This window comes from Sinocyclocheilus grahami, unplaced genomic scaffold, assembly GCF_001515645.1.
Source record: "Sinocyclocheilus grahami isolate Dianchi unplaced genomic scaffold, SAMN03320097.WGS_v1.1 scaffold2106.1, whole genome shotgun sequence".
NCBI lineage: Eukaryota > Metazoa > Chordata > Actinopteri > Cypriniformes > Cyprinidae > Sinocyclocheilus > Sinocyclocheilus grahami.
The window spans coordinates 49,250-70,217 of NW_015507285.1; the positions used below are offsets into that span (position 1 = coordinate 49,250).

At 41.8% G+C, this 20,968-nt stretch overlaps 1 protein-coding gene and 1 pseudogene across 1 annotated transcript in view; one reads left to right on the forward strand and one right to left on the reverse strand.

Annotated features, from left to right (window-relative positions):
- LOC107574067 (tripartite motif-containing protein 35-like) overlaps positions 1-1,883 on the forward strand; it is an 8,755-nt gene extending 6,872 nt beyond the window's left edge. Inside the window, exon 6 of the mRNA XM_016260539.1 lies at positions 1,387-1,883. Within this exon, the coding sequence (XP_016116025.1) occupies positions 1,387-1,871 (485 nt within the window). The 3' untranslated portion in view covers positions 1,872-1,883. The remainder of the gene's footprint in view (positions 1-1,386) is intronic.
- Positions 1,884-11,789: 9,906 nt separating this feature from the next.
- Positions 11,790-16,434, reverse strand: LOC107574065 (uncharacterized; annotated as a pseudogene).
- Positions 16,435-20,968: the final 4,534 nt, after the last annotated feature.

The window sequence follows — 20,968 nt, forward strand, 5'->3', positions numbered from 1 at the left end:
CCAAAAGTGAACCGTACCGAGCCGTACCGTGCCGTACCATGCAGTGTAAAAGCGCCACTTGACTGACGTCACGGCCTCTGGCTCCGCGGCGATACCCAGCTCTGTCGCTCTCTCTAGCGATGGCTCGTCGGTCGCGGCGGGCTCTGGCTCTCCGACTGTGGTCGGCTCGGGCATCGGGGAGATGGTGGGCTGGCCTCTGGGTTGGGACTGGCACTGGCGATTAATTCCTGGGAACCGGCGGGGAATGGAGATCCATTTCTCGCCAGTGTCCACCCCACAAAGGCAGCGAATTCAGCTCGAGGGCCATCTTCAGACGACAGCGCTCTGCACGCACTGTTGAGGCTGGCATCATAGAACGCGCAGAGCACATCGTCCGGAATAGGTGGTGAGATGGGCCACAGCCAGAAACAGTCTGGTATGACCCTCGAGCGAATTTTCCCTCTGCTCCAGCAGGAAGAGGATGAATTCGGGGCGAATGAGGGGATCCATAGGGCACACAACAGAAACGAAAAACTAGGTAAAAAGAGAAACCAAACGGAGGTAACTGTATCGGTCGGGTCTTCTGTCACAATTCACTTGGGGAGCAAGGAACGAGGAAACGAGGAGTACTTGAATAACACAGTCTTTAATAATCCACAGGAAAACCGAGAACAAGGACATTCAACAAGTATAACCGACCAACAAGAACTGAAAGGACTAGGGCTTTTAAAGGCAGGATCATTGGGGAGGAACGAGACACACCTGGAATCAAATTAACACAATCAACATGAGGAAGAAAGTGGGTCACAGGGGCAAAAACACACACAATAGTCCATATTCCTGACACCTCCATGCTGAACGTGACTGAATTTGAAAGCAAAAGTAAAAGCATAAAACCAGCACTCATACGCAAATCATTTGCATGCTTTCCTTAGTGTCAGCAACTGTTCACAATTGCAGATTGCACGCTTCCCACCCGAACTGCCCCCAATGTAACTTCAGCAGATGCTGACCCCCCTAGAAATATACCCCCCCTCCCAAAGTATTTTTTTAGATTACACTTTATTTTAAGGTGTCATTGTTAAAGTGTAATTATACATTTAAGTACTGAGTAATATTAATTAACTACATGTGCTTACTGTATGGTTAGGGTTATAGTAAAAACATATGTACACAGTAAATACAAATATGAAATGAGAAATTTAAATGTTAGTACATAGTAGTTAAGGACACAAAGTGGGAATCAAATATTTACTGTAACAACACTGACAGTGATCAGAAGAAAATGTCTGATGCATAGGATCAATAGGGACGAGTGCTCATAATTTATAATAATCTGTGTATGGTTCACTCTTGATCATCATATGAACATCAGAATAAAATCACCTGTTGATTGTGTCTCATCAGCTCCTGTGATTCTGGATCCAAACACAGCTCATCCATCTCTCGTCCTGTCTGATGATCTGACCAGTATGAGTTGCGACTTGACCAGTGAACTGCTTCCTGATAATCCAGAGAGATTCGACATCTATCCCTGTGTTTTGGGTTCAGAGGGTTTTAACTCAGGAACACACAGCTGGGATGTGGAGGTTGATGAACGTTCTTCCTGGAGTGTTGGAGTAACTACAGCATCAAAACAAAGAAAGGGACGTGTTTTCTTTAACACTGATGTATGGAGTGTGCAGTGTGGACCATTTCAACTGCCTGGCTTTCGTGTTAAACAGAAGCTTGAGTGTGTGAGAGTTGATCTGGACTGTGAGAGAGGAACTGTGTCATTCTCTGATCCTGTAACTAACACACATCTACACAAATTCACAACCACCTTCACTGACACTGTCTTTCCTTTCTTTTATAGTCATTTTCCACTTAGTGTCTTACCGTTCAATAGTTAGTAAATGTTACACCTGCAGGCAGGGCCATATGCAGGGTTTTATAAATTCCAAGGTCCAAGAATTGAGGATATATATATATATATATATATATATTTTTTTTTTTTAAATATGTGCATTTTAAGTTGTTTCAAGGACAAAAATAACAAGCTTTAAAACCATGTCAGTGGGCAGTAACGTTAACCGTTTGTCAAGCAGAAAACAGATTCTCAAAGGTTTTTTCTTTTTATGAGGAATTTGTATGAGCATCAATGATCAAATAGTTTCAGCAACTTGTTTCTTTCCTGAATTAATCAGTGTTTTAGAACTAATCGATTCAATGAATAATTAAATTGCTCACCCATAGACTTGTTGCCACCTACTGGCTTAAAGGGGTCAGGAACTGAGAAATCTAAATTCTCTTGATCTTTTGACAGATAAGAGGTCATTTTATAAAAACATCCTGTAAGTTCCAGAACTCAAAACTTTATTGTTAGTCTAAAAACAGCTTATATTGAAGCCAGTCTGTTAAAACTGTAGGTTGTGGAATGTGTCACTCTATGATGTAATAGTGTGGATAAGCACCGCCTCAGCAGAAGAAGATCAGTGCCTGCTTCTATGTACATCGCTGCCTGCACAGAGACATACAGATCTGTGTGTACTAGTGTTAAATGCTACTGTTTTTGACAGCGTTGACAACGTTTATGACAGATAATATCATGATAATTTTTGCGTTACCCTTACCGAATGCCGTATTCTGTCAGCAAAAACCTGTCCATGGGCTTTTTTGATTGCTTTAAGTTTAAGTGCGGGCGGCATTGTTGCCAGATATTGATACTAAAACAAACAAAAAACTAAAAATAAACCAAAATTATTTCCAATCTTTTGCAAATAAGATAAGATAAAGATATCGCTGACTCTAAACGGCAACTTTCTACTTTATAACTTTTAAATTAAGTGGAAAAGACAAGTCTAAAAACGCTTATAATAGCTGGACCTTTTTTTATGTAAAAATCTTGATAGCATTATAAGTGGACCTCAGAGAACAGTAAAAAATAATAATAAATGAAGGTAGTTCATGACCCCTTTAATGTTGCAAGTTGCACTGAAGTAACTGAAAAATCACCTCTGCTATTTAGACTGTCAGTTTGTCTGAGTCATGCAAACACAGACAAGCAGAGTCATACAAACAGTGAAACCTCCCAGTGCTTTTGATTTTTGTCTGTGTCAGTGAATAAAGCAAACATAGGGTCAAATTATAGTTTTTGTTTTAAGAATTCTCAGACAAGTGAATTTACTAAAGGGTTCCAGGAAAGCTAGGATCGAAGGACTATATAGTACAGTAGTTTGCGAACTTACTGACCGAGAAGATTTGCCACTTGAAATTTAGGGAGGAGTCGAAAAGGGCACTTAAGTTGTACATTTTCTGATTTCACGTAATTCTCGCACAGTGTTCGTTTGCTGTCTTTATTTCTGATGAAGTTGCTTAAATGTATCTTACAACTAAACATTTAAGACGTTTACATGTGGTAACGAAGCCTTTTCATTCAATAGCGCCTATGTACAAAAATAAAGTTCAACATAACAGTACTATTTACTAGGTAGACCTGCAAAACAATTAGTCGTGATTAATCAATTCAAAATAAAAGTTTGTTTACATTCTATATATGTGTGTGTGTACTGTGTATATTTGTGTATATATAAATACACACAAATTAAGGAAAATATGTTAAAATGTAAAATATTTATATATAATATTAATTACCGTATTGACCTGAATATAAGACGATGTTTTTTTCTTGGAAATACATCTGAAAAAACGTGGTCGTCTTATATTCAGGGTCTAGACTTTGACATGTCAATAATACACCCACAACAATAGGTGGCGCCAAATACGCATAAAACGAGTGTGCCATGAAATACGTAAATGCGTGTTGTAAAGATCATGACCAAACTCCCTTTGTGATTTTAAAACGTAAGACAGTACCCAGATTTGAAGACTCAGTAAGATTTAACTTCTACTGTTAATAAGATTTTGGTAGGCTACTATTAGATGTATAGCCTAAATGTCCTAATTCAGATGGGCTACCTGTTTTTTTTTTTTTAATGGTATATCAAAAAGTGTATATTTTTTTAAATGTGATTGTTGGTACATTTTAACAGTTTTTACCATACATTCAAAACAAAAATTAAAATGGGAAAAATATGCAATATGAAATAATTGAAGACAAAATGTGTTTTACTGAGAAAAAACAAGATTTGGTTTATAAAAAGCCTTTTTCCAAAAGGTACATCTGGAAAAAGGGGGGGTCGTCTTATAATCAGGGTTGTCTTATATTCGGGCCAATACGGTATATAGTGTTTACATACAAATATATACAATACATTTTTTTCATATACATATGTGTATTTATATACTGTATACATAATAAATACACACAGTACTCACACATATAGTATGTAAACAAACTTTTATTTTAAATAGATTAATCGTGAATAATCGTTTTGCAGCCCTACTATTTAAAGGGGTCATATGATGCGATTTCAATTTTGAACTCTAGCCCGGCCTCAGCGCACGCTAAGCCGGGGCTTCGGCTCAGCGGGGCATAGAGGAGAAACAATAATGTACAGTATGTGGAAAATAATGTGTTTTTTTTACTTTAAACCGCATAAACACATTTCATTACACCAAATACACCAAATAATGTTCTTTTTAGCAGCATCATATGACCCCTTTAACTCTTTCCCCACCATTGACCGAATTTTCCGGCTTTCTATGTTTTCACTGGTAGGAGGCACTATTACACATCTTGTGAAAGAGTATTAAACGTCTGGATCAAAACACGGCGAAGAAGCAAGCAATCGTGTATGTAAGCAGATGCATATGTAAAACAATGCTATCATCAAACATTAATCATTATATAAATGAAAACGCATATGCCTAACGTTACAGAATGAAATGACGATCCAGGAGTGTAATAGGACTGTGCAAGCTTTGGATGTGTTGATGGAAGCGATCCACTCCATCTGTGTTTTGATCATCAATATGAATCTGATCCAGACATAGTCTTTGTTTTAAATTTTTATTTATTTAATTTGATTATTATCATTATTTTTTTAGCAGAGTCTCTGTTCTTTCATTTTACATATTGAATATACAGATATTCATACAACAAGATATTCTGGGGGCCATGAAATCTTTGTGAAAATGATCAAAAATGCTGATGGTGGCTGGCAACTTAAAAAAAACAACAACAAAAAAACATTGGTGGGGAAAGAGATAAATGCCAAAAAAATTGGGTCTATATATATTTTTTGTTTTATTTTGATAAACATGAATATAATTCATAAATATTAAATGTATTAATAAAAAGCTATTGTCAAAATCAGATTTGTGAGCATTTGTGTAAATAAACATAAAACACACATCAGTGCTGTTTAAGATCACATAGTATGCAGTCTATAAAGCCCAAAGTATACTTCGTTTTTGTACACGTTTTAGCTCAGGTTTTCGGGGAAAATCGAATCTGAAGCTTCAAAATCAACCTGATTGAACTGATTCCAAATTTGATAGTTTACACTTTATCAACTGTTCGTCCAGCGAGACGTTAACATCAGTATATCTTACCAATTTGAATATGTGTACTATCCCTGGCCAAAGGTTAATACATGCTTGTGATAATTTATAAGCTACGAGCTAGGTAACCGGATCTGGGAAAAGTTTAACTTTAAATTCACGACACAAGACAATGATTCTTATAATGAAACAGGAATTTATTGGCTATCTAGATTACATTAAACTAAACTAATGCAAACACACATACACACACACAGGATGTTGATTAAAGGAGTTTGCATGAAGTCCCAAAGTTCTAGTAAGTTACTAGTTCTTAGATCGCACCAAGAAAATCACAAAAGCAGAGACTATGTTTTCACTGGTAGGAGGCACTATTACACATCTTGTGAAAGAGTATTAAACGTCTGGATCAAAACACGGCGAAGAAGCAAGCAATCGTGTATGTAAGCAGATGCATATGTAAAACAATGCTATCATCAAACATTAATCATTATATAAATGAAAACGCATATGCCTAACGTTACAGAATGAAATGACGATCCAGGAGTGTAATAGGACTGTGCAAGCTTTGGATGTGTTGATGGAAGCGATCCACTCCATCTGTGTTTTGATCATCAATATGAATCTGATCCAGACATAGTCTTTGTTTTAAATTTTTATTTATTTAATTTGATTATTATCATTATTTTTTTAGCAGAGTCTCTGTTCTTTCATTTTACATATTGAATATACAGATATTCATACAACAAGATATTCTGGGGGCCATGAAATCTTTGTGAAAATGATCAAAAATGCTGATGGTGGCTGGCAACTTAAAAAAAACAACAACAAAAAAACATTGGTGGGGAAAGAGATAAATGCCAAAAAAATTGGGTCTATATATATTTTTTGTTTTATTTTGATAAACATGAATATAATTCATAAATATTAAATGTATTAATAAAAAGCTATTGTCAAAATCAGATTTGTGAGCATTTGTGTAAATAAACATAAAACACACATCAGTGCTGTTTAAGATCACATAGTATGCAGTCTATAAAGCCCAAAGTATACTTCGTTTTTGTACACGTTTTAGCTCAGGTTTTCGGGGAAAATCGAATCTGAAGCTTCAAAATCAACCTGATTGAACTGATTCCAAATTTGATAGTTTACACTTTATCAACTGTTCGTCCAGCGAGACGTTAACATCAGTATATCTTACCAATTTGAATATGTGTACTATCCCTGGCCAAAGGTTAATACATGCTTGTGATAATTTATAAGCTACGAGCTAGGTAACCGGATCTGGGAAAAGTTTAACTTTAAATTCACGACACAAGACAATGATTCTTATAATGAAACAGGAATTTATTGGCTATCTAGATTACATTAAACTAATGCAAACTCTCTCACACACACACACACACAGGATGATGATTAAAGGAGTTTGCATGAAGTCCCAAAAAGGTAAGATATTCGCTACAGTTCTTTAACTTGCAACCTGAGAGAATCACAAAGCAGAGACTTGTCTTATCTTTTACTGCTTAAGATAAATTCAGCACCAGTTCAGCAAGAGATGAAGCTTTGTTTGTTTACTTGTGTTTTGGTGACAGCTGAGAGGGGTTTTCCCAGTTGGCTAGTCTCCAGCAGAGGGGAAATCACCACGTTGCTGATTGGTCGTTCGGCTGACGTCTTTTGGGAGAGCTTGGTGATCAATGGGGTTTTCTTGTGACGCAGAGGCTTTGACAGTTCTTCTGAAAGAGGCTGAGTTTGCAAGACAGGCTGTTGAAGATATCTGGCAGTCACAACATTTCAACGAAATGTTTGAGTTCTGGATGACCCGATCGCTTGATGGTGCAGTGTGTGTGCGCATATTGGAGCGCGATTAACACAAAGGCGAAAAGGCATTGAATCTGTTCAGACATTAGGTTTTTGATCAAACTGCATAAGTCCGTCCCACAGATCGTTGTTCCAATCAGACATTGGCTACAGGGCGGGGCCATGCCCCGCAAGGTTCTTCTTCATGCATAAATTAACATGATGCTTCAATTTATCACATGGGAACATCCTTGCCAGATTTTATTAATACTTCTATAAAGTTTCTTAATGCGAGTATTGTACATATTTCCCACTTCTCATTCATTCCAAAGTTTTGCACATAAATTAAGCTTTCATTCAAGCTCAAATATTGGGTACTTTGCATACACATTAATAATCTTATCTACTAAAAGGGGTTATAAAACATTGATTAAACTTGCACAGATTACAGGAAACACATCAAGCATATATAAGACATAAAACATATTATTTGTGAATATAGTTGCCTTTTTATACTTTTAAATGATTGTCTTTTGAATTGTCTGTGTAAGTTCTATGTTCCTTTGTCTGTGACAGGAGAAACATGCGTTTTTCTGGAATGTAGAGAAAGTGGGAGGACAGAGAAAGTCCTTTTGACTCGTTCCACTTGACCTGAGGAAATTGGATGATGGCTTATATGGAGCTTTGCCTGTATACCCAGGAGATTCCACACTTCCTGCATGACTTCGGCGGTGAAGGGGGTTCCTCGGTCAGAGTTGACCCTTAAAGGCAGTCCGAACCTTGAGAAGATGTGGTTCATCAAAAGGCAGGCTGTCGTTTCTGGTGTATCATTGGGAGCTTGGAGACACTCTACCCACTTTGTGAATCCGCAAACCACGGTGAGGAAGTATTTGTTACCCCGTATTGACCGTGGTAGGGGTCCTAACCAATCTATTTGGAGGTCCGACCATGGGAAGGTCATTCCTTTCCGCTGCAGTGGTGCTTGGTGGTTTGGATTTGCCGGCTGGAACTGGCAACACACTAGGCATCCTTTTACATACTCTGCCACATCTTGCTGCATGCCAGGCCAGTATGCTACTTGCTTTAGCATTTCGTAGGTGGCCTTGGTGCCATGGTGTCCAGCGCATGGTGAATCGTGGGCGTGTGTCAGCATCATCCCCCTTTGGCCCTGAGGGACTACGAGCTTTGGCGCAGTGAGGGGCTCAGGGACATATGTGAGAACGCTGTCTTTGAGATGCAGCATGTGCTTTATAGAGTTGAGTGTGCGGAGATCATAGGAAGTGGCTAGGTCGGAGGTGGAAATGGGATGAGTTAATGGGTCTAAAAGGTGAGCTGCAATAGTTTTCAGTGTCAGATCCGAAGCTTGGAGGGCGAGGAGATCATCAGCGGCGAATTAAGGTGAGAGTTCAATGTGGGAGGAGGTGGGGGTTTGCGCGCCAGTGGCGTGCTGGCGGCATGTTATGGTTGCCACTAATGGGTTGGGTGGGAGGGCAGGAAATGTCCAGGACTCTCTGTGTAATGCACCTGCTTTGGCGAGGGCATCAGTTTGGTCATTGAGATCTTTGTCTTGTCCTGGTTGACGTGAGTGGCCTCGGACCTTTTTCCAATAAACGATCATGTCATGTTCAGTGACAATGGCATCGCATGCTTGGAAGAGTTCCTGATGTTTGACAGGCCTGTTGTTAGCTGTCTTGAATCCATTCCGTTTCCATCCAGCTAGATGGCATGTGAAGCTTAGACGGGCGTAATTCGAGTCATTACAGATGAGGAGTTATTTGATGTTGGGGGATGCAGCAAATTTTAGGGTGATGAGGATGGCCGCTATTTCTGCATATTGCGATGAGTGAGGGCCTAATTTGAATTGTTGCGGCGGGCAAGGGGCATTGTTGAGCCAGACCACTCCAGCTTTCAAGTTGCCCTGTTGATTGTAGGAGCAGCCATTGACATATGCTGTGGGCATCCCTTCACACACATTCTCCTCGAAGTACCTGTGTTTGTCAGTTGCGGCGGTAAAGGTTCTTTGGGTTCTGCTGCTGTGTGCAGCATGTCGGTTGAACAGTTCTGGCAGGCTGCTAGCCCGTCTCCTAGGGATGATCTGTGGTTTTGGGCATATCTTGCCTCGACGTCCCGTCCTTGGAGCATCATTAGCCAAGTAGCTATGCGTGCGTTGGTTACCACGCCATCCCTGATTCGTTGGCTGTTGAGGAAGGTTACTGGCTGGTGACAGGTTTCAGTGATAACCTTCTGAGCTCCAATGTAGTTGGTGAAATGCTGGATGGCCCACACAGTGCAAAGCAAAGCTTTTTCCACTCGCTTGTCTTCGTTATGGAGCTGGTACAGGCCTGCACTGAGGCAGTGATTGGAGAATCCAGCGTCCAGATAAAATTCCTTTCCTGGGTCTGGGTAGGCCAGGCATTGGGCCGAGCACAGACATTGTTTGAGCTCGCTCATAGCTGTGTCCTGGGCTTCCGACCACAAGAAGGGTTCGTCCTTTCTCAGGAGGGAGGTTAGTGGTCGTGCGATGTCAGCGTAGTTTTCAATGAACTGTCTTGAATAATTGCACACTCTCAGAAAGCTTCGTAGCTCAGAAATGTTAGTGGGTGTCTTTATGGTTTGGATTGCTTGGGTGCGACTGGACTGTGGTTCGATGCCATCTCGTCTTGGTTTTGCACCATTGTCCTTTGTGGAGGGCGATATTTTCTCCTGCTGTTGTCAGCTGGTTCAGGACGTGATCGATTTCTTTGAGGTGGTCTGCCATATTTGAGCTTTTCAAAAGAACATCATCCACGTAAACGAGGTTGCCTCTGGTCCTGGCAACAGGGCATGCTTTGTTGAGGAAGAAATTGAATTCAGCTGGTGAGTTGGCATAGCCAAAGGGGCACCGTGTGAAGGTGTATTGTCGATTGCCAAAGGTGAATGCCAGCTTGTGTTGGTCATCAGGGTGGACAGGGATTGTCCAAAATCCCGAGGCGATGTCCAATGTGGAAAGGATCGTTGAGCCTTTGATTTTGGGAATCTCTTGGTCCAACTGAGTCATAGGCTGTCGCGATAAGGGTATTTGCTGGTTTAATTTGCGATAGTCAATGGTGGGCCACCATTTGCCATTGGACTTTAGAACTGGCCATATTGGGGCAGAGTACGTGCTGTTACAGGGGCGGATGACCCCCTTTTCCAACATGGAGTCTATGATTTCTTTCACTGGCTCATATGACGCTATTAGAATCTTGTACTGTCACACAAATGTGGGTGGTACATTTGGGCTTGTCGGGATGCGCACACTGTGGATGTTGGTCAGGCCACAGTCCAGGGAGTCCTTTGCGAAGGAGGGCATTGTGGAGGGCATCCGCCTCACTCAGGATCTGTCGGATTTGTGCACCGAACCCGGTGTAGGGTTCCTCTGTTGTTGAGTCATTTGAGGGGCTCTGGGCCTTGACGGTCACCTGTGCAGGGGATTCTGTCGCGGGCTGTGTTGAGACAGCGTAGACCGCGAGGTGGGTGTCATCTGTTATTTCTGATCGTCAGACGCTTTCTCTGGGCACTGGCAGAATCGAAGTGATGACAATGGTTTCATTGGGTCTTGTGAACGTCACTGTGTCATCATATAAATCTGACATTAGTTGGACTGGTATGGGACCTATGACGGGTACCGTTAGCTCAAAGTCGTGGAATGCCTGGTTGATGAGCCATCCCAGGTGACTGGCTTTGGGAATGTTGATGTCTTTGGCCATACAGTTGTTGAACAACACATACACAGCACGAGATGACACTTCAATGAGAGGTGTGGCTTCCAAGGTCAGTCCTAGTCTTAGGCAGGACTTGGAAGGTTGGAAGAAGCCTAGCTTACTGTCGAGAGAGTGGCCAGGTCACATGTTGAGGCGGACGCTGACACTATTGCTGTAGGCAGGTATTGTAGCTTCTTGCTCATTGATCATGGCACATGCATCTGGTATTGTTTGACCAGCTCGAAGGTTCTTGAGGTTCACTGCAGTGGTCAGTTGGTGCGACAGGGGAGCCCATATGACGTCGTTCACAATGTCCACACAGGCATTGAGCCGGACCATGATGTCTGCTCCAACGTAGATGTCATGAGGTAGGTTGGGGACAACGAGGAAGTAGTGACTCAGGTGTCTGTTGTTCCATTGCATGTTCACAGCGCAGATGATCTTGGAGGTAGCCATGGTTGTCGACCAGGGACTGAGAGGGAAGCAGCTGTGTTTTGAGACATGACGGAGGCTCTGCTGTCTTTGCCTCAATGCTCTGAATAGCTTCAGGCGGAAGCCACAGTCCTAATGCTGCGTCAGACACTGATGTGTCATGGACATTTATGGCAGTCATGATTCGAAGGGGGCCTGAGTCTGAGTCAGGTGCCTGTAATGAGCAGAGGAAAGGGTCCAGGTTCTTGCTGCTTGGAGTTGAGGTTGGCCCTGGCCCTGGCTTTGACATTGCATCATCAGTCAGTGAGTTGGCGGCAGTGTCTGTGGCTTGACACTGCGACTCGTTGGAGTCTACTGACTGGAAGGGAAGAGGCTCGCAGACTTGCGTCCATATCTTTAGCTACTTGAAGTCTATTAAGGGTTCAAAGCGATTAGCAGGTCTTTTCCAATTAGGAGTGGATACGTATTAAGTGGTGAGACGTATGCTGTGTGAAAGAGGTCCATCGGTCCCACAGTTAGGTGAATTGGGGCCATATGTTTTAGCTGTAGGCCCATGTGGGAATATGCTTGAAGGTTCAGCTCGCACCTTTGAAGTTTGAGGGTGCTATTAGACCTCTTTGTTCTTTCTTGGACTTCTTCAAGGAGTTCAGTTGACATTAGAGTGATGTCAGTTCCTGTGTCGAGGAGGGCTTCGACTTTGATGTGGCGTTCGATGACGATGGAGAGGTAAAACTTTCTTGCTATACCTTTCCCAATGAGGTCGCCCAGGAGTTGAGGGACTGGAGTTTGGGACGAAACAGGTAAGATGTCAGGACTGATCTGGTGCTGTTCTTCGGAGTGGCAGACAACCAAGACAGCACTTTCAGGAACTTGAGTGGTTTCGTCAGCAGGTGGTTGTTGGAAGCTGCTGTGATCTGACGCATCAGGTGTTGGGTCAGTTTCTGACTGTTTTGCGGGTTGTTCAGGTAGGATTTCTTGTCCGTCTGACGTTATGGAGGTTACGGTTCTCTGAGAGTGATGTGAGGAAGTGCTGTTCTCTGTGGTCTGTTGGGTCAGGTGGTCACTGCCTTCCTGTTCCGCTGCTAGTCAGGCTGAATCTGGTTTATCTTTCTTTTCCCACTTCCGATCCTCAGTTCTTGTGAGTCGAAACATGGTGATGTCTTTTGTTCTTGTGTGGGTTCAGTTTGAGCTCGGTCAGCTTGGAATCTTTGCGAGTTCTTTCATCGATTCCTTGGACTGGTTGCTCCAGGGTGTGTTTGTCGTTTTCCCTAGGAGGTTCCGTTGGATTCCCACGAACCTTTTCCTCTTGAGTTTCCAAATGAGTTTGGCTGATTCCATGATCTGTCCCATTGATTCTCACGAGGTCTGGATTGGTCCCAAGATTTTTCCCAGTGACGTCCAGGTGAGTGTTGTTGTCCACGTGGTCCATCCCAGCGGTTGTTCCTCTGTTTAGGTCGGGTACCAGTGGGGGAGTCCCGTTCTCTGTTGGATGAGGGTGTGTCCCACTCTTTGTGTGGCCACTTGGCATGGTCTTGATGTTGGGCGCCCTCTAGAGCCAGCTCCTGACTTTGAGTGTTGAAGTCAAGAACTGCTGTGGATTTGGCGCCCCTTCCTGAGGCCATCTTTTGTTTGCCGTAGACTTTATGCGTCAAGTCTCGCAAGTGTTGAGCACTCATTGTTCGCGGACATGCAAGGACACCAAGATGGTGGCTTACCCCAGGATGAAGGCTTCTCAGGAAGAGAGTTTTGAAGTTCAGATCGTCTTCCATGTCCGGGTCGTTGCGAGTTCCGAAGTATGCTCATCTGAGTCGGCTGTAGTAGGCTTGATGAGATTCATGATGACCTTGTTTCATCTCCAGGGCAGCCACTAGTCCTTGTTCTGACTTGGGGTCAGCGGATTCTTTAATGAGGACTTCTCAGAGCAGGTGGTAATCAGTTTTTGTGTGAGCAGGCTGCCGGTCCGGGAAGCTGCACACTTCAGGGCTGGATGTTGTTCGGAGCAAATAGAGTATCTTTGTCAGTGAAATTGGGTCTCATTTCCAGATGGAAATCGACGTCTTGCAGATAAGCTTGGACATCCTGGCTACCTGGCACACTTGGGGTGAATTTGCCAATGTTCCTGGTGAGCTTGTCGAGGTCTTTGAGGTCCAAGCCATGCGATGATCTGTGGCTGGCTGGAGCAAGTTCTTTTAGCTTTGTCATGAGGTGAAGTTCTTCGGAGGGAGCCGGTGAATGTTTCAGCAATGCCCCCTCCCCCTTTTGATCACGTGTCAGTCCAGGAGCGGGGGACCCGGTCCTGCTTGGCAGGGGTGAGATTGGTGCCCGTTGTGTCCTTGTAGGCTCAGGGTGCAGCTCGTATGCATGTCTGAGTTCCTCTCTGATGCTGTCGAACTTCTCTTTGATGTAGTCAAACTGTCATGTTAGGTGGCTGATCTAATTTCTTGACTCATCCAGGTGAGTTTCAAGGGCTTTAATTCGGCCGTTCTTGTCCCTGCAGTCGGCCTTTGCCTTTTCCAGGAGCTGTTCTGCATATTGTAGCTTGTTGGAGAGATCAGCGTAGTCAATCTTGCCTTGTTCCATCTCTTGGGTAGTAGCTGCTAGGGTCTCTTTTAGCCTAGTGATCTCCTTCTCGGTGCCTTGTTCCACTTCATCAGGCCCTTCTCGTCATTCCTGAGCCTCCAGTTCTAACTGCTCGGCGCGTCGTTGTGCACGTGTTAGCTCCTGCTGGAGATGGGCGGTGTGCCTGTCGCTCAGCTTGAGGGTGGCGATGAGTGTGTGGCTTAAGGAGCCGGTGATCTTTGCTAATTCTTTGTGACTGTAGCTCTGTGGCTGGCTGGAGCAAGTTCTTTTAGCTTTGTCATGAGGTGAAGTTCTTCGGAGGGAGCCGGTGAATGTTTCAGCAATGCCCCCTCCCCCTTTTGATCACGTGTCAGTCCAGGAGCGGGGGACCCGGTCCTGCTTGGCAGGGGTGAGATTGGTGCCCGTTGTGTCCTTGTAGGCTCAGGGTGCAGCTCGTATGCATGTCTGAGTTCCTCTCTGATGCTGTCGAACTTCTCTTTGATGTAGTCAAACTGTCATGTTAGGTGGCTGATCTAATTTCTTGACTCATCCAGGTGAGTTTCAAGGGCTTTAATTCGGCCGTTCTTGTCCCTGCAGTCGGCCTTTGCCTTTTCCAGGAGCTGTTCTGCATATTGTAGCTTGTTGGAGAGATCAGCGTAGTCAATCTTGCCTTGTTCCATCTCTTGGGTAGTAGCTGCTAGGGTCTCTTTTAGCCTAGTGATCTCCTTCTCGGTGCCTTGTTCCACTTCATCAGGCCCTTCTCGTCATTCCTGAGCCTCCAGTTCTAACTGCTCGGCGCGTCGTTGTGCACGTGTTAGCTCCTGCTGGAGATGGGCGGTGTGCCTGTCGCTCAGCTTGAGGGTGGCGATGAGTGTGTGACGTAAGAAGCCAGTGATCTTGGTTAGCTCTTTGTGACTGTAGCTCTGAATTGGGTCTTGTCTCATGAGGCTTGTTATGTTGTCATCCAGCTGGTCCTGTGTCTGATGTTTCAGTGTTTCAGCAGCCTTAGGTAGGAGGCTGTCTGTTACAACACTTAGCCATGTCTCGAGGTCCTCCCAGTGGCCAACAGAGTCTGTTGCGAGACATGTTTTGGCATGGTGAGGGAGATTTAGAACCTAGACTGACACAGACCTTGAAGAAGAGAAAACAAAACAAACAAACAAGGCAAAACAGAGGTGTAAGTGTGCAATGTCAAGTGTGGTTTGATGTTGAATGTGTAATGGACAGGTGAGTGTAGTTCTCAGCGACTGTGAAGCTCTGGTAGGCGTGCTTCTAATTTGTAATTAGTCTCTGTGGGGAAACTAGAAAAATAACAAACAGAGCAAGGAACAGAATAATAATTGGCTGCTTCCAATTTTCCTGTAAGAGAAAGTTTTTTTTTTGTAAGGAAAGAAAGTTAATGGTAAGATGAGAGTGAAAGATAAAACAAAATACCCTTTTCTGGTAGCAGAATGAGTATAATTAAATTTTCTTCTCTTTTCCTTTTTTGTTAAGTTTGATTTAGAAGGATACTTCTAAACCGGTGTTTGGAAATGGGGGTCTCTAAATACCAGGACTGTGATTGTTATTAAAATTCCTCCGGGCGAAGGAAAAACAATAAAAATGACAGTATTGGTTTCTTAGCTGGTAAGATTGACACCATACACCAATTAGATCGTTTCTAGATGCGTGTTCAAATTTTTTTTTTTTGGCGGACGCCTATCAGTGACCTGCTTTAGCCTTAGCTGGGTAGGATCCCAGGGTGAGAAGGGAAGGTAGGGTGAGAGTCAGACAATTTTGAAACGAAGTGTTCAAGTTTCACAAATATTTGTTAAATGTTTCTAAAGTTCTCTGCTTTTATGATTCTCACAGGTAAATTCCAAAACAGCTGCAGTAATCAACTCAGAAGAAAACAGCTGAGCGAGAGAAGAAGAAGGAGAGAGAAGTTTTGCTCCCAATGTTGGGAAAATGACAGGGTGGTGGCGCTGTTAAGTCGATACACCTAGGGGGTTGGTTTTGCTGTGTTAGCAGGATAAGACTAACTAACCTAAGTACTGAGGAAAACCCTAATTTTCCTTTTGGGGTTTTGCCACTAACAGGCTTAAGCCAAACGGGCAAACTTTTTGTTAGAATTTAATGATGTTATCATTAAAATTGATGAGAGCTTTTAAAATTAAAATTAATCAATAAGTACCTTGAAGCAGGGCAACCCAACCCAACCCTAATTAACTACAAATGAAATGAAAATTTCAGAGCAATATTGATAGTTAATGATTAGAATTTTAATGTTGTTGTCATTAAATTATAAGAGCAATTATATTTAAATTAACCAGTAGATATTGTTGCTATGTGAAAGCAGGAACTGAAATTAATTTATGAAATGAAATGAAAATTCCAAATCTGTAATTAATTATGAAATGAAATAAAAATTTCAAATCCATAATTACTTAAATTCGTAATATCTACTGATGTAATTAATATTATAAGAGCAGTTATAGCTGAATTAATCACAATGTAGCATTAAGGTAATGAGGCAGAGGACCAGGATTAATTTTCGAAAAACAAAAACAACAACAACAGCAGCTATGGCAGTTTAAACTGATAAGAGTAAACAGGCTGAAGGGAAAAGGACAAATCTTTAAACAAACGTGACTATAACCAACTGTGAGATCGCTAATCTGACGGTTGGTTAAAATTGCGTACAGTAAGGCTTATTAAATTTGCATCTGTCTGTTCTTTTCGATGGGAGGAGAGGAGAAGAGAGAAGGACGAAAAGTATAAAAGAGCGAAATGAGGTAGATAAAGTTAAAGTTCAGATGTAACTGGTTAAGTCACTTTCAAACACTGCAAAACACACTGCCTTTAACTGCTCTTTGTTAATAACTGGAATCTTTTCTGGGAGCGTCCTAGGCTTTTTCGCGCTGATGGCCTGCATCCCAGCAGAATCGGTGCGGAACTCATGCCGGACAACATCTCCAGGACGCTACGCTCCATATGACTAGTAAGTCAAATCTCAAATAACTGCCCTGATGACTTTTGTTCTACCCGCTTTAATGATAGAAGTACTTGCGCTGTACAATCTATAAAGACTGTGTCTGTTCCCCGAATAGTGAGGTCAAAATATAAATTTAATGCAGGATCTAGAAAAAATCTGATAGTGATTAAACCAGAAAAATTTAAAATAAATGAACAAAAAATTTTAAAATGATCACAGACCTAAACATTAGATCACTCTCACCCAAAGCAGTTATTGTAAATGAAATGATCACAGATAATCGTTTTGATGTACTCTGCTTGACTGAAACCTGGCTAAAACCTAATGATTATATTGGTCTAAATGAGTCTACTCCACCAAGCTACTAGCTTTTTCGCATTTGGCTCCCAAACTCTGGAATAGCCTTCCTGATACCGTTCGGGGTTCAGACACACTCTCTCTGTTTAAATCTAGATTAAAGACACATCTCTTTGGCCAAGCATTCAAATAATGCATCTCATAATCTTTTACTGCAGTCATACTCTTTTACTGCAGTTATATCTAATCGAATGCACATTATTATTCGTTAGTTTGGGTTAAGCAAATCATTTTTGCTTGGTTGGAACAGCAGCTACGCTAATTATGTTTGTATTTGTTTCTCTGTTTTTTAGACTAGGAATTAAACTAGGATTTACACAAGCTTCAGTCTGGATCCAGAACACCTGAGAAGAGATGATGCAACCCCTCAGAGGACCTCAGATGATGCCAACCCTGAAACAACTTACAGAACTACCACATTTTGCTATAAGTTGGATTGCATCATATAATAATTGCTGTTAATATTATTCATCGTCTGTTTTATTACGTCTTAAATTGATTTTTTCCGTACTGCTGGTTCGTCTGGTCAGAGGAGAACTGGCCCCCCGACTGAGCCTGGTTTCTCCCAAGGTTTTTTCTCCATTCTGTCACCGATGGAGTTTTGGTTCCTTGCCGCTGTCGCCTCTGGCTTGCTTAGTTGGGGACACTTCATTTCCAGCGATATCGTTGACATGATTGCAAAGATATTATTTAAACTGAGCTGGATGTTGACATCACTGAATTCAATGATGAACTGTCTTAAACTGAAAAATTAGTGTTTACTATTGTCATTTTGCATTATTGACACTATTTTCCTAATTAATGCTGTTCAGTTGCTTTGAGACAATCTGTATTGTTAAAAGCGCTATATAAATAAAGGTGACTTGACTTGACTTGACTTTAAGACCGCACAATGCTACATGTTAACCGCTAACATTCAATGCTACTAGCTTTGCATAGGCATCAATGCCAAAGCATTAGCTTCAGTTAGCTTGGCTCATGATAGGCTATTTGTTTACAAATAGCTCGAAAATGGCACTGGCGAACTGCACTTGCACACTTGGAAGTCACCCCGGAAAAGGTTTCTTAGAACTTCCGGGTTACGGGTGTCACTATGGCAACGTACTTTGCAGTACGCTAGCATGCAGATTACACACAGTTTACGTGCTTCACGTGAAATGGCGGCGCATTTCACACTGAACAGCCAAAAAGCACTCTTTAGATTTAGATTCTTATCTTTATAGCGCTGAACAATCTCAACTGTTCGAGTGAGGTAAATTAATGTACAGATTTCCTGCAATTAATACAATGACGTTATTTCAAATCTCTGCGGATCTAAGCACTTAGTTTATTTATTCAGACAAAAACACGTGGATTTAACCACAATTCTCCCCTAAAATAATGTTCGGACACTCTCTCTGAGCGCCGCGTTTCAAGTTCACTAGTTTTAGTGAATAAATGGCAAGAGCGTTAGTTAGCTACTCTAAGTTAAGTACCAGGGGAGATAGCCTAGTTATTCAACATTAGAACACGCAATGTGAATTAATCTAGCTACAGACAAGGCCTAATAAGAGAAATAACAAGGAACACGCTTGCTTCTCTCCTCATGCGCTTTTAGAGCGACTTAGTTTTTGTCTTGACAGACAGAATTTAAACGTTTTACTGCAGTTCACTTCTTTAAACAACAACTCGAGTCACTCGAGTGACATTCATACATTCAACATGCAGGCATTTCACAATAAAGTATACAGTAACACAACAACTCTGTTTCTCTGTATCTAATCTAATTTTCTGGATAAAAATAGAAAAGATAACCACAATATGACTTGCTGTTATGAATTTCAAGCCAAATTTGCCCGCTTTCGATACTCCACCATATATGTAAGGAATTTAACTTTTATTTTAGTTCAGGTTTTCGGGGAAAATCGAATCTGAAGATTCAAAATCAACCTGATTGAACTGATTCCAAATTTGATAGTTTACACTTTATCAACTGTTCATCCAGCGAGACGTTAACATCAGTATATCTTACCAATTTGAATATGTGTACTATCCCTGGCCAAAGGTTAATACATGCTTGTGCATAAGCATAAGCTACGAGCTAGGTAAACGGATCTGGGCAAAGTTTAACTATAAACAGAGGGGAAATCACCGCATTGCTGATTGGTCGTTCGGCTGACGTCTTTTGGGAGAGCTTGGTGATGAATGGGGTTTCCTTGTGATACAGAGGCTTTGACAGTTCTTCTGAAAGAGTCTGAATTTGCAAGACAGGCTGTTGAAGATCTCTGGCTGTCACGACGTTTCAACGAAATGTTTGAGTTCTGGATGACCCGATCGCTTGATGGTGCAGCGTGTGCACAAATTGGAGCGCGATTAACCTAAAGGCGAAAAGGCATTGAATCTGTTCGGACATTGGGTTTTTGATCAAACTGCATAAGTCCGTCCCACAGATCGTTGTTCCAATCAGACATTGGCTGCAGGGCAGGTCCACGCCCCGCAAGGTTCTTCTTCATGCATAAATTAACATTGTAACAGTTAAATGTTACTTAGGGTGTAATTCTACTACCCATCTTTAGGGGACACTATGGTTCTCTTATGCTAAGTTTAAATACAGTTAGGTGGTAGAAGAAGAGAGATCTCACTGAGATGTCCTGATTGGGAAACATGTTGTTTTATGCTCAGTCAAAGTAAGGTCCTTTTTTATGCATATTCACAGTGTGGCTGTATAAATTGCATTTCATGGTTTTGAGGTTTATTCTTATGTTTGTTAATATGTTGTTTGTAGAAGGACTCCTTTGACTTAGCCTCCTTAGATGTATCAATGGTGCATTTACGACGGCATGGTACATCTTGAAAATATAAAGGACTAATTTCCCTGCAATTCCAAGTGGGAGATGTAGTCTGGGTTCGGTCTCACCCTTTGTCCAGAGCTGAAGAAGGCTTTATGGCTAAATTAGCAGCGAAGTGGAAAGGTCCGGCTAAGATTGTTAAATGTCTTGGTCCTGTCAACTATTCTGTTTCTTTCCTTAATGATTCTGAAAATGCTGAGACTTATCATGTGCAGAATTTGAAAACTTGTTACGGTTATGATAAGTCTTTTTCTGATCGGGGGGGTATGTAACAGGTAAATGTTACTTAGGGTGTAATTCTACTACCCATCATTAGGGGACACTATGGTTCTCTTATGCTAAGTTTAAATACAGTTAGGTGGTAGAAGAAGAGAGAGATGTTTGGTAAGAGGAAAGCATGGCTTCCCTCTTGTAGCCTTACCTTCACTGAGATGTCCTGATTGGGAAACATGTTGTTTTATGCTCAATCAAAGTAAGGTCCTTTTTTATGCATATTCACAGTGTGGCTGTATAAATTGCATTTCATGGTTTTGAGGTTTATTCTTATGTTTGTTAATATGTTGTTTGTAGAAGGACTCCTTTGACTTAGCCTCCTTAGATGTATCAATGGTGCATTTATGACTGCATGGTACTTCTTGAAAATATAAAGGACTAATTTCCCTGCATTGCATCTCCTTACTTTTGGTCATCGAAACTGGATATTAATTACAAGGATCAGAACTATTTACATCTGCCTTTTCTACAAGGTTTCTTCTTTCGCTTTTAGACTGGGACATATAAGTATAACCATCTTCATTACATGAACATTTTGTGCTCGTATTGTAACCTCATTTATTTTTGCTTTGGGGTTTATTATTGTTCTCTTGGGTCTTTTT